The sequence below is a fragment of the Macrotis lagotis genome, chromosome 3, assembly GCF_037893015.1.
Source record: "Macrotis lagotis isolate mMagLag1 chromosome 3, bilby.v1.9.chrom.fasta, whole genome shotgun sequence".
Taxonomy (NCBI): Eukaryota; Metazoa; Chordata; class Mammalia; order Peramelemorphia; family Peramelidae; genus Macrotis; species Macrotis lagotis.
In genome coordinates, this window is record NC_133660.1 from 254,709,248 (window position 1) to 254,722,256 (window position 13,009).

The 13,009-nt window shown below is 42.0% G+C and overlaps 1 protein-coding gene across 1 annotated transcript; it reads left to right on the top strand.

The window, feature by feature from the left end:
* Nucleotides 1-1,937: 1,937 nt before the first annotated feature.
* On the top strand, nucleotides 1,938-12,792 carry ARL14EP (ARF like GTPase 14 effector protein). Its single transcript, XM_074230413.1, has 4 exons — nucleotides 1,938-2,117; nucleotides 7,583-8,096; nucleotides 9,572-9,693; nucleotides 10,328-12,792. Exons 2-4 carry the CDS (start codon nucleotides 7,674-7,676, stop codon nucleotides 10,554-10,556), a joined length of 774 nt encoding a protein of 257 aa, XP_074086514.1. The 5' UTR covers nucleotides 1,938-2,117; nucleotides 7,583-7,673; the 3' UTR covers nucleotides 10,557-12,792.
* The last annotated feature ends 217 nt before the right edge of the window (nucleotides 12,793-13,009 follow it).

Sequence of the window (13,009 nt, forward strand, 5' to 3'; positions counted from 1 at the left end):
GGGCAAGTCACTTAATTTCTGTTGGAAGTACACTGTAACTCCGCCTCTCAGGGTCAAATGAGATAATATTGGTAAAAAACAAAACACCTAGTTCAGTTCTCTTTGTCAGTTCAGACACAAGAGAAGAATGCAAAGAGGAAGGAAAAAAGGGAGGAAGAGAGGAAGGAGGGAGGGAGGGAGGAAGGAAGAAAAGAAAGGAGGGAAAGTAAGAGGAAGGGGAAGCAAGGAAGAAAGGAAGGAAAGGAGGGAGGGAAATAGGTGAGGAGGAAGGAAAGAAAGAATGAGGGAAAGGAAGGAGAGAAGAAAGGAGGGAAAGTCAGAGGGAGGGGAGGAAGAAAGGCAGGAAAGAAGCTAGAAAAAAGGAGGGAAAGGAGGGGGGAAGAAAGGAAGAAAAGAGGGAAGCAAGGAAGGGGAGGAAGAAAGGCAGAAAGGAAGGAAAAGAGAAAAGGAAGGAAAGACGGAAGAAAAAAGGAGGGAAGCAAGAAAGGAAGAAAAGAAGGGTAAGTAAGAAAGAAGGGGAGGAAGAAAGACAGAAAGGAAGGAAAGGAGGAAAGAAAGGAGGGGAAATAGGAGGAAGAGGAGGAAGGCAGAAAGGAAGGAAGAAGGAAGGAAAGGAGGGAGGAAAGGAATGAGAAGAGGAAGGCAGGCAGGCAGGAAAGACAGGAGAAAGAGGGAAGGAAAGATGGAAGGAGGTGTGTGGGATAAGAATCCACTTTTAAAAAGAGACTCCTCTGAGCCAAAAAGGAAAGTTTATTTTGGTTTTTCTTGAGAAAGGGGCACCCCGAGCTTCACAAAGGTGGTGAAGCTCAAGGAGCTGCCCCAGGTGACAGTCGGGCCAGATGGCATGGCCTGGCACGCTCCCCCCCAACCCCCCACTTCCAACCTCATTGGTTAAGGTTTTCAGTTACAACCTTTGCTAGAAAAGCCTACCCAGCAACGGGGAGAATACAGGGTTTGCATAAACCTGACCTCACCCTCCAGATGGCCGGGCATCGGCAGGGCATGGGGGAGATTTCTAATGACCTTCTGGTGCCTGAGTTCCTGTCTGAGTGTGGGAGGCCTTGCAACAGGAGGAGGCTGCTGTGCTCCCGGGCTTATCAGCCCAGCGGGCTCCCCGAGGCTGCAAGGCCTGCTCTGTCAGGGGCCCCTGCGCCCCCCAAGGCCTGCTCTGTCAGGGGGCCCCTGCGCCCCCCAAGGCCTGCTGTCAGGGGCCCCTGCGCCCCCCAAGGCCTGCTCTGTCAGGGGGCCCTGCGCCCCCCAAGGCCTGCTGTCAGGGGCCCCTGCGCCCCCCAAGGCTGCAAGGCCTGCTCTGTCAGGGGCCCCTGCGCCCCCCAAGGCCTGCTGTCAGGGGGCCCCTGTGCCCCCCAAGGCCTGCTCTGTCAGGGGCCCCTGCGCCCCCCAAGGCCTGCTCTGTCAGGGGCCCCTGCGCCCCCCAAGGCCTGCTGTCAGGGGGCCCCTGTGCCCCCCAAGGCCTGCTCTGTCAGGGGCCCCTGTGCCCCCCAAGGCCTGCTCTGTCAGGGGCCCCTGTGCCCCCCAAGGCCTGCTCTGTCAGGGATCCCCTGCGCCCCCCAAGGCCTGCTCTGGAAGGTTCCCCTGGCCCCCAACAGGCCCTAGGCCGGGTGGCTGTGGAACAGTCCAGGTTGCCCCCAGCTTCGGGCCGGGCGGGGCGGGGCCGGGAGGCGGCGCGGGCGGGGCGGGGCGGGGCCGGGAGGCGGCGCCGGCCCAGCAGCCGCACGCCCCGCCCCCACGGCGCCGGCCCAGCAGCCGCACGCCCCGCCCCCACGGCGCCGGCCCAGCAGCCGCGCGCCCCCCCGCCCCCACGGCGCCGGCCCAGCAGCCGCGCGCCCCGCCCCCACGGCGCCGGCCCAGCAGCCGCGCGCCCCGCCCCCACGGCGCCGCCGCTCTAGGCGCCCGGCCCCGCCCCGCGTGCTCTCGCTGGTGACGGCGGCGGCGTGGCCCTAGAAGAGCGGGCGGAGCGGGCGCGGCGCGGACTCGGCGGCGGCGGGCGGAGCGGGCGGCTGCGGGCGCGGAGCTGCGGAGCGTCCATGGCATCCTCGGGCCCTGGGGCGGAGGCGCGTGGGGCGGCGCGGCAGGAGCCGGGGCGCGCCCCGGGCAAGGTACGCGGGGCGGCGGGCTGGGGCCGGGGGACCGCGGGGTGCGGGCGCGGGGCGAGGCGCCCCGACACGGCCCCCGCCGCGGGCCCCGGTGCAGTCCGAGGCGCTCCCGGCGGGGGCGAACCCCGAGTTCCTAACAGCCGCAGCCCGGGGGGACAATGGAGACCCCGAGGGGAGCCCCGCGGCGGGGGCCGGGGCGGCTGCGAGGCGCCGGGCACACCCGGGGGCCGGGCCGGGACTGCCGAGGGCCCCCCGTCGGCGCTGCTTGTGTGGAGAGAAAACGGCGTTTTACCGACACGAAGCACAAAAAAGGATGCAAAATGGCGGCGGCGCCCAAAATGGCCGCCGTGGGCGTGGCCGAGCTTGGTGCAGTGACGTCACGGCTTGCCGCATTGCAGGGGTGGGGGCGGGGCCTCGGAGGGGCGGGGCCGCGGGCGAGGACAAAGGCGCGCGGCCCCGCAGCGGGGGAGGGGCAGCCGAAATAGGGGCCACCCTGGGGGGAAGGTTTCCCCCTTCATAAAATAATTCTTTTTTGTAATTTTTAAGGGATCTTGTCACCTTGACCCACCCCCAAAATAGGCAAACTAACCTACGTGGGGGGGTGGCTATAAGAGTTTATCTGGACCACCCTCCTCCCCTCCCCCAGCACTGGAAAGATAGTTAGATTAACATATTTTTCTGAGGTGGATCCTTGTGTTCTTGTGACCCAACACCTCTCTTGGAGTCAGCTGCCTTAGTGAAATGAGAGATTTGTCTTCAGATGGACATTTTGAAAAACCGCCATTTTTGTAGAATCTTAGAGGGAGAGAGGGCGGCCAAAGAGGAATAATAACATTCAGTCGGTAAACCTTTATGAAAGCGGCAGGCTGAGTGCTGGGAATACAAAGCAAGGCCGTAAGAGGCCCTGTCCTCAAAGAGCTTATGATCCGCTTCTTTCCAGCTCCTAACATTGTTTGATCAATATTTTTGCTAATCAATATTAGTGTATCTCGGCCCTTATGAGACTGGAGGACATTTTTGGTGAGCATGTATCTTTTTAATGCCCTGCGTGGTATCAGTAATCACCAAGTTTATATGTGGTTATTGATATCAAGGAGTCCTTTACATAAATGTTCATGGTTTTGGAAATTATTTTACTACCTAATCATGTATGAGGTAAGGTTTTCTTTTAAATTTTCTTAATCAGCATAAATCTTTCTCCCCATTTTTGTCAATTGTGACAAAAGATGGAGTTTATGGCATGAAAATGGCATGAAAATAATCACCTGGGACGGGTTGTCATTTGCTTTAAGAAGACCCTCTGGAGAATGTTTTATAAATGGTTCTCATTAAAATTTTAAAAAGACAGTGATAGGTATGTGAATAATTGTTGCTTCTTTGCCTTTTTTTTTTTTTTTGGTAATAACAGGTCCATCATCCTTTCCTTTTGGAATCCTCCCTTTGTGATACTTTGATTTCAACGTTGGAGTGCCTTTTAAAGCTTTTTTTTTATTTGTAGGGAAAAACACCAAATCATTGAATTTCCAAAAGGAACAAAAAGGTTCTGCTTAGTAACATGAAAATAACCTCGATCTTCTATAGCAGCTCTCTTAAACAGATTGTAAACTTTAGTCTATCTTTCTTCTTCCATTTTCCAAATTAACTATCTGTTTCTGCATGTTTTCTTCCCATATGCTTTGTAGTGCAGGTGCAGAAGGGCAAGTTGTTATGGCCTAGGATTAAGCATTTTTTTAAGGATTTTTATGAAAATGAGGGAGGAAGGGACACAGTGATAAATCAGCAAAAGCTTGGATTTAGAGATGAAAGAAATTTTAGAGGACATTGATTTTTTTTTTTTTTTTTTTTACTCCAAGCATGGGACTTTATTCACTCCTTTGAAACTACACAAAATTGATCAGGATTACACTGGTTAAATGACCCACAAAGTGAAGTTCCTGACAGTCTGTCAGAATAGACTAAGAAAATGTTCTCAAAGTTGATGTAGCCTGAGTAATGTGCCCTGGGAAGGCCTTTCCAGCTTGTGTGTGTGTGTGTGTGTGTGTATGTGTATGTGTGGCCAAATGTTAGACCAGGAGGGTTCCAATTTATGAGAATTGACATTCCTTTGCACTAAGGTTAGTATCCAACAAATAGCTACTCCACAGTAAATGTTATCACTATTGAAGTAATCCCCCTCCTTATTATTTAGAAATGTGTGATCTCTATTGGCTCCATCTTCCCAGCATACTGTTTTGAAACTCTTACAGAGTTGTAATCTGTAGAATCTGTAGGCTTGTCTTTGTCACCTGTTCTGCACCAGGCCAGCTCTGTTTTCACTGTTTATCTGAGGCAGATAAACTCCTGGTTCTGTGTCTTTGTGCGCACAGAACATTAGTATTGATGAGCAATTGGATGGTGGGTGATTTCACCTGCTCCATTTTGAAGACTGTCGCACCCTTTTTAACTTAGTTGCTGTTACCAAAATGGCTTCTCTGACATATTCTCTTGGTTGTCTTCCACTACTAAAATCATCTTGACCTTCTGTAGTCCTTTCAGTTTCAGATTCCACATGAAAATCTAACTACTCTGGTGGCAACTCTGTTATGAGTTGAGTTGAGACTGGAAGAGTTGTTAAGCTATATCTCTATAGCAGAGACTCCACTTTTCCTCTTCAAAGTCAGTCACCACTGTCTCATAGGGTGCTTTTAAAATTGTCACTTCTACAATGAATTTCTTTCCTGTGTATTTGGTCAGGTTCCTCTTTTCATCCCAACTGTATCTTTTTAAGAACTATTATTTATCTAGAACATCAAGTACTGAGTACAAAATGACAATTCTGTTGTTGATAAAAATTTGTTGTAAAGAACATTGGCAGATTCATGTCTATTTGTTGCTCTACCAGTTTCAGCTGTGAATACTTTGGGGAAGATATGGCTTACTGCCCAGATTTTGTAATGTAGTTGGTCAGGCAGTCCATAGGTGGACAATGAACTGGGCTCAGAAGTAGGAGGAAGAAAACTGCAGGCTGGATTACGTTTGGGAAAGTTTACAACGAGATTCCGAGCTTCTCTTTGCTGCAAAAGCCTATCTTATAAATACCAGTATTCTCCCAGTGATACTTTATGCCTGCAAATCGTGGAATACTATGTCCTCAAGAATCAAAATTGCAGGTGACCTGTGGAAAGATGGGGCTAAATAGACATCAGCATATTATCACTGATGACTTTAAACAAGAAATCATGCAAAAGCATGATAATAGATGACCAGAAAAGGAGTGAAACTAGTCAAAGTATAACTAACACATGGACAGCTTGATCATTGGTCGGTCGGGGTATTCACAGACTATTAAATACCTGGAGGAAGGACCTCCAATATGGGGTAATTCATTACTATCTGGAGGATATTTGGACAAGAATTGCACAGGAAGAGAAGGAATGGATGGGATCAGCACCAATGGAGGATTACCCACACTGATGAGCATACTTCCCGAATCTTTGACAAAGAAACTGCTTGGCTCATTTATTTCTAGTTCTAAGGGATATTTACCTACAGAAAAGTCTATTGTTGTAGAGAGGGCTCTACTCATCTAGGAACTCGACCCACATTGAGCAAAACAGTTTTGAATTTGCTCTGAACTTAAAGACATCAGGCACTGAAGTATAAGATTTTTGTTTTTATGTTACCGTATTGTGCTCTGTGTGCAGACAATCTGTCCTTAGCCAAGTATAAGGAGAATGTATGTGAGCAGGTGTACACAAGCCTATACGCAAAGTTGAGGGATAATGAGAAAACTTCAATTTCCCAATTCTGAAAATAAGGGAAAGGTAGGTGAACACACCTGCCCAGACATTTGAGCTGCCAGAGCATCCTAGCAGAGGCATTCCTACAGTCTCAGCTTTAGTCTTTAGAAGACCTTCCCAGTTCTAAATTTGATGTTTATTTTTTTATGTTTTTAAGTGGGGCTATCAATAAGCTTTGCCCAAGATATCCACTTGGATTAGTTTTAGAAAATAGGCAATACCTTCCTGTATCTTGGCTCCAAAAGTAAAATAGACCTTCCTTGGCAGTTGCCTGTCATAGAGTTCCAAGAACCTAGGGGATCACTTGTCAGTTAATCCATTAGATTGGGGGGGGGTGACATATCTGGGTCCCTTTGTTCTTAAAATCTAACCCAATTGTGCCAGTCAATCATGAGCATTTTATTTATTAAGCACTTAGTATGTACTCAGACTTTCTGCTTTATTCAAAACACACCCAAGAATTAGAGCTGGAAAAATCCTCAAATATCCCTCAGCCCATGATCACACAGGTAATAGCTTGGTGTGATTGTAAACAGCTGTTTACATGCTGTTTAATGTTGTTATTTTGTCCACTGTGGTAGATGTCAGCTCCTTGAAGGCAAGGACTGCTGTTTAAGGAAACAGTATCCTCAATTTTTTTAATTTAATTTTTATTTAAGCTAAAGAGGCATCTTGAATAACTGACATCAAGCAAGTAAAAACAAAAGGCATTTTTAAAATAAGTTTACTTTTTTTAATGAAATAAGCAAATTTTTATGTTATTAAAACAAATTACTTTTTTGGTTAAGATATTGTCTTAACTTTTCAAATAAGTATTGTATTATCTAGAGTCTTTAAATATTCAAAGTTGACCACCACCAACTAAATAGCCAGTGCTTCAGGAAACTACTGTGGAAAAAAACTTTGAAGCCTTCTGTTCAGAAATAGGGAATGGGAAGAAACTGAAGTGGAAAATAGCTCCATCCCAGCATTAAATAATGAAATTAGGTTAGCCTGCCTATTTAGTGGCCCTTCTTTCCCTCCTCATCTGACCCCCCCCCCCCCCTTAACCCTGTTTTGCCTTCACACTGGGCTGGCTTTTTTTTTCTTTTTTCTTCCTGAAATTCCTCCTCTTAGTCCTTTGACTTCAATGCAAACATCCTATAAACAAATATGAAATAGAATTACTACTGAATGAACACAACTGAAATCCCCTAACTGAAGCAAGTTGATAGAGGGGAAGGGCAGCAGCAGCAGGTGATTTCTGGGAGCCTTGTCCCAGTAGTCTACAGAAATTATTACAAAATTGGTGATTCTGAAGACACATGGAATCGATTTCATAATTTTACCTGTAGCCAATTTTTAGCCTTTCTTCTCTTCCTTGTATCCAGGATTCTGATTACTACTGTTAAGTTTCTAACATGGAATTCTAATTGTAATTGTTCCATGGGAAAAAAATTCCAGGTTTCAAAATAGCTGCCTTAAAAAATTGAATATGGATTTCACACTTACATGTTACTGAAATTGTTAAACCTAAATATAATCCAGAATATGGACCATGGAGGAGAATATTCAAAAATAAAACAAAATAGTATATTTGCAATAAGGGGGAATAAAATTCTATAGGGAATATAAATGATTTGCTTTTTTTTACCATCAGGCCTCTAGGTTAAAATTATAACATCTGATTCACTTTAATGCTTTCTCTAGGGTGATCCTCAATAGAACCTACTAGAGGCTACAGGAAAAAAACCTAGGCATAATAAAAAAACGGTGAAATAGGTTGTTCTAAGGAAATAAGATGGATCCCTGTTCAGTTGGAGTTCAGCTTCGTGCTACCAATGAATGTCATAAGACATACTATACTCGACATACTGGCTTCAAGACTTTGCAAGAATTGTCATCAAATGATGCGCTTTTACTTCAGCTTAGAACCGGAATGACCCTCTCTGGAAACAATACAATTTGCTTCCATCATGCAAAAATTTACATTGATCGATTTGAAGACTTGCAAAAGTCTTGTTGTGATCCATTTAACATACACAAAAAGCTTGCAAAGAAAAATTTGCATGCGATTGACTTAGATGATGCCACTTTCCTAAGTGCCAAGTTTGGAAGACAGCTTGTACCTGGTTGGAAGCTTTGTCCAAAATGCACACAGATAATCAATGGAAGTGTGGATGTTGAATCCGAAGACCGCCAAAAAAGGAAAGCTGATTCAGACGTATGTATATGGGCCAATTTTTCACTTACTTAGGTCTGCAATTTAGAGTTTTGCTTGGGTAGTATAGAAGCATACTTTTTTTTTTTTTAATCATTACTTAAATGCACTTAAAAGCAACCAAATAATACACAAAATTAGACAGGTGAGAACTATTTTAAGAGATGCTCACTTAATTTCTGTCCTTTCTATCTTTTAAGTGGTACAATCAGGAAAAGGTATGACACCTAACACAATTTAGCCTTTACAACTTAAAAGTCCTGGAGGAAATAGCAGGTGGCTTGCAATGAATGTTTCTCCTTGCTCCTTTTATTCTCTTCTTCTTTTGTCCTCACCCAAGTTTGGATTTGTATGGGTGTGTCTAGAAGTATAGCTCATTCTAGAATCTTTTTGTCTTTTTTTCTAATTTTAGGCCTCTATAGTCACCAAAAACATGATTCTTTGTGTAAAAAGTTTTGATTTGCTTTTTTTTGTGGGGTATGAGGTATAGTCTGTCTTGTTTAACAGGTTATTACCTTGAAAACCTATTTGAAATAACTAAATTCAGTTTTAATGAAAGACCTTAATAAAAGGCTTTTTAAAATTTCCTGGCACAGGTCGAGGTTGTAAATTAGTATGTAATGAATTATATTTCTCCTCTTCCCCCCAACCCCCACCTATAACGACACTGCCATGTGTTAGCACTTAAAACACCTTTTCATCCTTCTAGAAAAGAGTGCTATTCCTGAGGACTTAATTAAGTGAAGCCTTTTTCTTCTGTAATAACATGCACTGTATGGTGACCTTTGCCTTGTTTCCTAAAGCAGTTCTGTCAATACTGAATATTTTGTTAGGTCATAGTCACATTTCAGAAAACTGAACATTTTGTCAGACTCCTGTATATCCTAATCTAGTAACATGTCATCAGGGTATTTTACAATGTAAAATTAACTCTATAGCTGAAAAACATAACTTTTGAATGGTAACACTTGTTTAATTTAACCACTTTTGGAAGAATTTCTAGTCTCTTTTCACCAGTTTCTCAAACAGAAACTGAACTTTAATCTTACTTAAATCTTCGACTCAGTCATTATTGTGAATACCTAGTAGTTCACTGTGCTGAGTTGGTTTTTGTTTTTTTGTTTTTGTTTTTTACCTTCCTCTTCTCCACTGCTATCAACCTTTAGTTCTGCCGCCAGTACGTCTGCCTTCTTATGCCTTCCTCCTGTGCTACTTTTGATTTGCTGTGGTTTAATAAAACATAACCAAGATTGTTAGCTTGTGTAATCTGAGACAGTAAGCACTGAATAAATGGCCTGATGGCTTCTACTGAATCAAGTTTCAGTTTTAGTGCATTGGGTTCCCAGGCTTTGTTTCACTTCCTGGCAAGGCGAGCAGTAATCTATTCTTTATGGTTAGCTTGGCAATCATTAAGGGGGGATATTCAATCTTTGTCTTTAATGTAGAGTTCTAACTTGAGAATTTTTACTTTTCCTCAGGGAAGGACTGCAAAAGCCCTGCGGTCCTTGCAGTTTGCAAATCCAGGAAAGCAAACTGAATTTACTCCAGAAACTGGTAAGAGAGAAAAAAGGCGGCAAACCAAGGCAACCAATTCAGACAGGTAGGCACTTTTATATTAACATCTTACTACTTATTTTTTTCATTATTTCTGAGATTTCCTACATTGCTGTTGCAAGTTGCTTAAGGGGGAGGGAGGGGAAGAGGGACAGAAATAACAACCCTGAGTCTGGAGTTTTCCTTGATTTACAACTGGAAGTGTTAAAGGCAGTGAATCTAGGTCTCTTTCAAAATTCAGACTTTCCTAATTTATAAACCTGATGGTGAAATTTATATTCTTCAGAAGTAAATTTCTTAAATTTTATATTTAGGGTTTTTTGGTTACATAAATATAAAATTTAAGAAGTAGTAAATAGTGAATTTAAGAAAAAGTAAATAGTAAAATCAAAGTATTTAAAACAAGGCAATTTAGGAGATAATTTTTTGTCCTTCATAATACCTTAAATTAGGATTAAAAAGGAAATGTTAAAATTAAGGTATAATAAAATTCTACATTTAATGCATTTTGATACTGGCTTCACTAGAATTTTTTTGACCTCCCATAGCAATCATAATAGTGTATGTGCAGACATAGTTGTTGGTACTCTCCTATTTCACAACATTGAAGGCAAACTATCAAGCCCATAAATTGATAATATTATGGTCATTGTTAGAAATAACTTTTTCCCTTTTTACAGGCAAGTGATTCCACCAAAGAGCAAAGTCTATGACAGTCAGGGCCTCCTGATACTGAGTGGAATGGATCTCTGCGACTGCCTTGATGAAGATTGCCTGGGCTGTTTCTACGCATGTCCCAATTGTGGCTCTAACAAGTGTGGAGCCGAGTGTCGCTGTGACAGAAAATGGCTTTATGAGCAGATTGAAATAGAAGGAGGGGAGATTATTCATAATAAGCATGCTGGGTAATTTGAAAGGGTAAATGAGCTACTCTTATTTCCTTATAAGCTCTAAAATTCTACTGTAGATATAGTCAGAATTCACGCATGATAAAAAAAAATTGAAAAAAATGGTATTACGTGAGTGTTTTGTGTTAGATGTTTCAGAATTCATTGTTTTGTATACATTTTAGATGGACTTTTAAAAAAAGCTTTAGTTTATTGTGGATAAATAAGCAAGTACAGTACTTGGGAACAGTGCTTGACAACCATACAAGGAGAATCAGTCTTTTTGTACAACTGGGAACCATTTTGGCATCAGTCACTAAATTAGGGGCAAAATCTTGAAAGCACTTTATCAGATTACATTCCCTTTGAGTAAAGAAACAAAAGAAAATAGAATTTTTTTTTTAAAGACTAACCTAAGAATTCTTGCTCCTTTCTATCCAGTTTTTTGGTCAAATTAGAGTCTTAATATTTTAAAATTTAAATAGTAGTCCACTAAGTTCTAAACCAATGTAGCCCACTTAATTTTAAGCACCTGGCCTGACCTACTTTGAGCTACAATAATACTCTGTGATGTGCATTCAATTGTTTGGACAACCTCTTTCTTCTCCCCACCTCCCACTCCCAGTCCTTTTCCAATTCAAATAAGTCTCTTCACCAAACAGAATCTAGATTTCCTGTCCTATCAAGAATTGTGCCTGTTGATACTTAAGATTTGTGTTCCTGTAATCTTTTAAAGTTACAGCAGTACATTCCTTAGGTATAGACAAAAATTAGATTTTTTTAGAAGAGATATTTTTCTCAGAATAGTATATCTGAAATCTCAAGTCATAAATTGCCTTCATAATTAGCATTGCATTTCAAACATTTATACAAATTTTGCAAGGTGACAGTTTTATTATCTCACTATCTTACTTTCATTGATTTCTTCTACAGATTGAGCTTTTAAGAGCCTGCCTAACAAAGGACTCTTTAAGAGTTTTATAAGAAATGTAATTCTTTACAATGTTAACAAAATTTGCAAGCCTGTTGAGATTTGGTGCATTTTTAAAGGGTGAATCCACAAGTCCATTTCCTGTTCTTTGTTTAAAGTAGGAGTACTAATGGAACCTTCAGGTCCTTTTTATGTTGCTGCTAGCCTTTTCAAGAGACCTAGCTATAAAGCAGATGCTCATGCTTAATTCCGTTCTATATGATTGTGATAGAGAAGTCAGTGTTAACATGCTCAAAAGTTGAAATAGAAATGTAACGTCGAGATTTTTGTGGGTTTGACACCGCAAGTTCATTTGCACTTTTGCATCCTTAAGTTGAAAGACTGGTTTTATAGTTTTATTTGACTTCTTCGGTTTTAATGTTAATTAATAGCTGTACTTCCGGCAGTTAATATATTAGTAGAATCTAGAATTAGAGAATCTAGTTGTAATCCCCAAGTCCTTCATGAGACTTTGAATTTTAGGGCCCACAGTCCATCCTAATTTTGTTATGTTGATGTGGGCATGTTCAATTTTGTTGACAATCCTTTTTAGTATTTGTGTACAAGTCCTCACTTTCTAATTTCTATTCTGCTGAGCATAGTGTTTATATGAGTAAAATAAGTACTATACACATAGGTATTGTATTTTGTTAGGAGTATATTAAATGTTAAAATATTTTAAGATTGCTGTATACTTCAGGAGGGAGGTGTTGAGTTCTTCCTAGGTGAAGGCTGCAGAAGATTTGTCAGTGTAGTGAAGAGAAACTGGAAGTAGTTATGATGATTTGCAGAGAAAAGAATTACTTTGGTGGGTACAGCTATTGTTCAGGAAGAACTAATTGAAAATTATCTTCATTATCTCATTTGTGTGGGTACTTTATCCATTATATAGATTCTACACATTCTATCTTTGTGCACTTTGTCTCTTTCCACATAGTGTCTAAACTATACCGTTAACACTAAGGCATAAATACAGTAGGAGCAGTATTTTCTTTGTTAGGCTACTTTAAGATATGTAAAACATTTTAGTGCCCTTGTCCCTTTGTAGTTTTCTTTTACCTACATTTTTACTTTATGTAAAAGTAGCTTAATTTTGATTATATTGTAATATTTTGGCTTTATTTGAATTTTCTAAGTTTTTGATGACAGAATACCACTGAACTATCAGAGCAATTCTGATTTCCTTTTATAGTTACTTTGCTAAAGGCATTTTGTTCTGTTAAAGTTTGTAATTTGTTTTTTTGCTGAACTACTGGAATTGAAAGAAATAAACCAAACTTCTCATCCACTACGGCTTCTTACTGATCACTTCTAAAACATTTTTGTATATTTTGGGTCTTTGACAGCAATTAATTGATGGTGTATACAAAAAAGTTTTTAACTGAAATAAGTCTTTACCTGAGTTCAAATCCAGCCTCAGATACTTAGTTACCTAGCTGTGTGGCCTTGGGCAAACCACTTAACCCCATTGTCTTGCAAAAGTCTGAAAAAAAAAAGTCTTGAAT

Excerpts from the sequence above, each read along its gene's own strand:
- ARL14EP (XM_074230413.1), top strand. The coding sequence starts at position 7,674 with ATGGATCCCTGTTCAGTTGGAGTTCAGCTTCGTGCTACCAATGAATGT. Across the intron at positions 8,097-9,571 it reads AAAGGAAAGCTGATTCAGAC|GGAAGGACTGCAAAAGCCCT; the intron begins GTATGTATATGG and ends ACTTTTCCTCAG. Across the intron at positions 9,694-10,327 it reads AAGGCAACCAATTCAGACAG|GCAAGTGATTCCACCAAAGA; the intron begins GTAGGCACTTTT and ends CCCTTTTTACAG.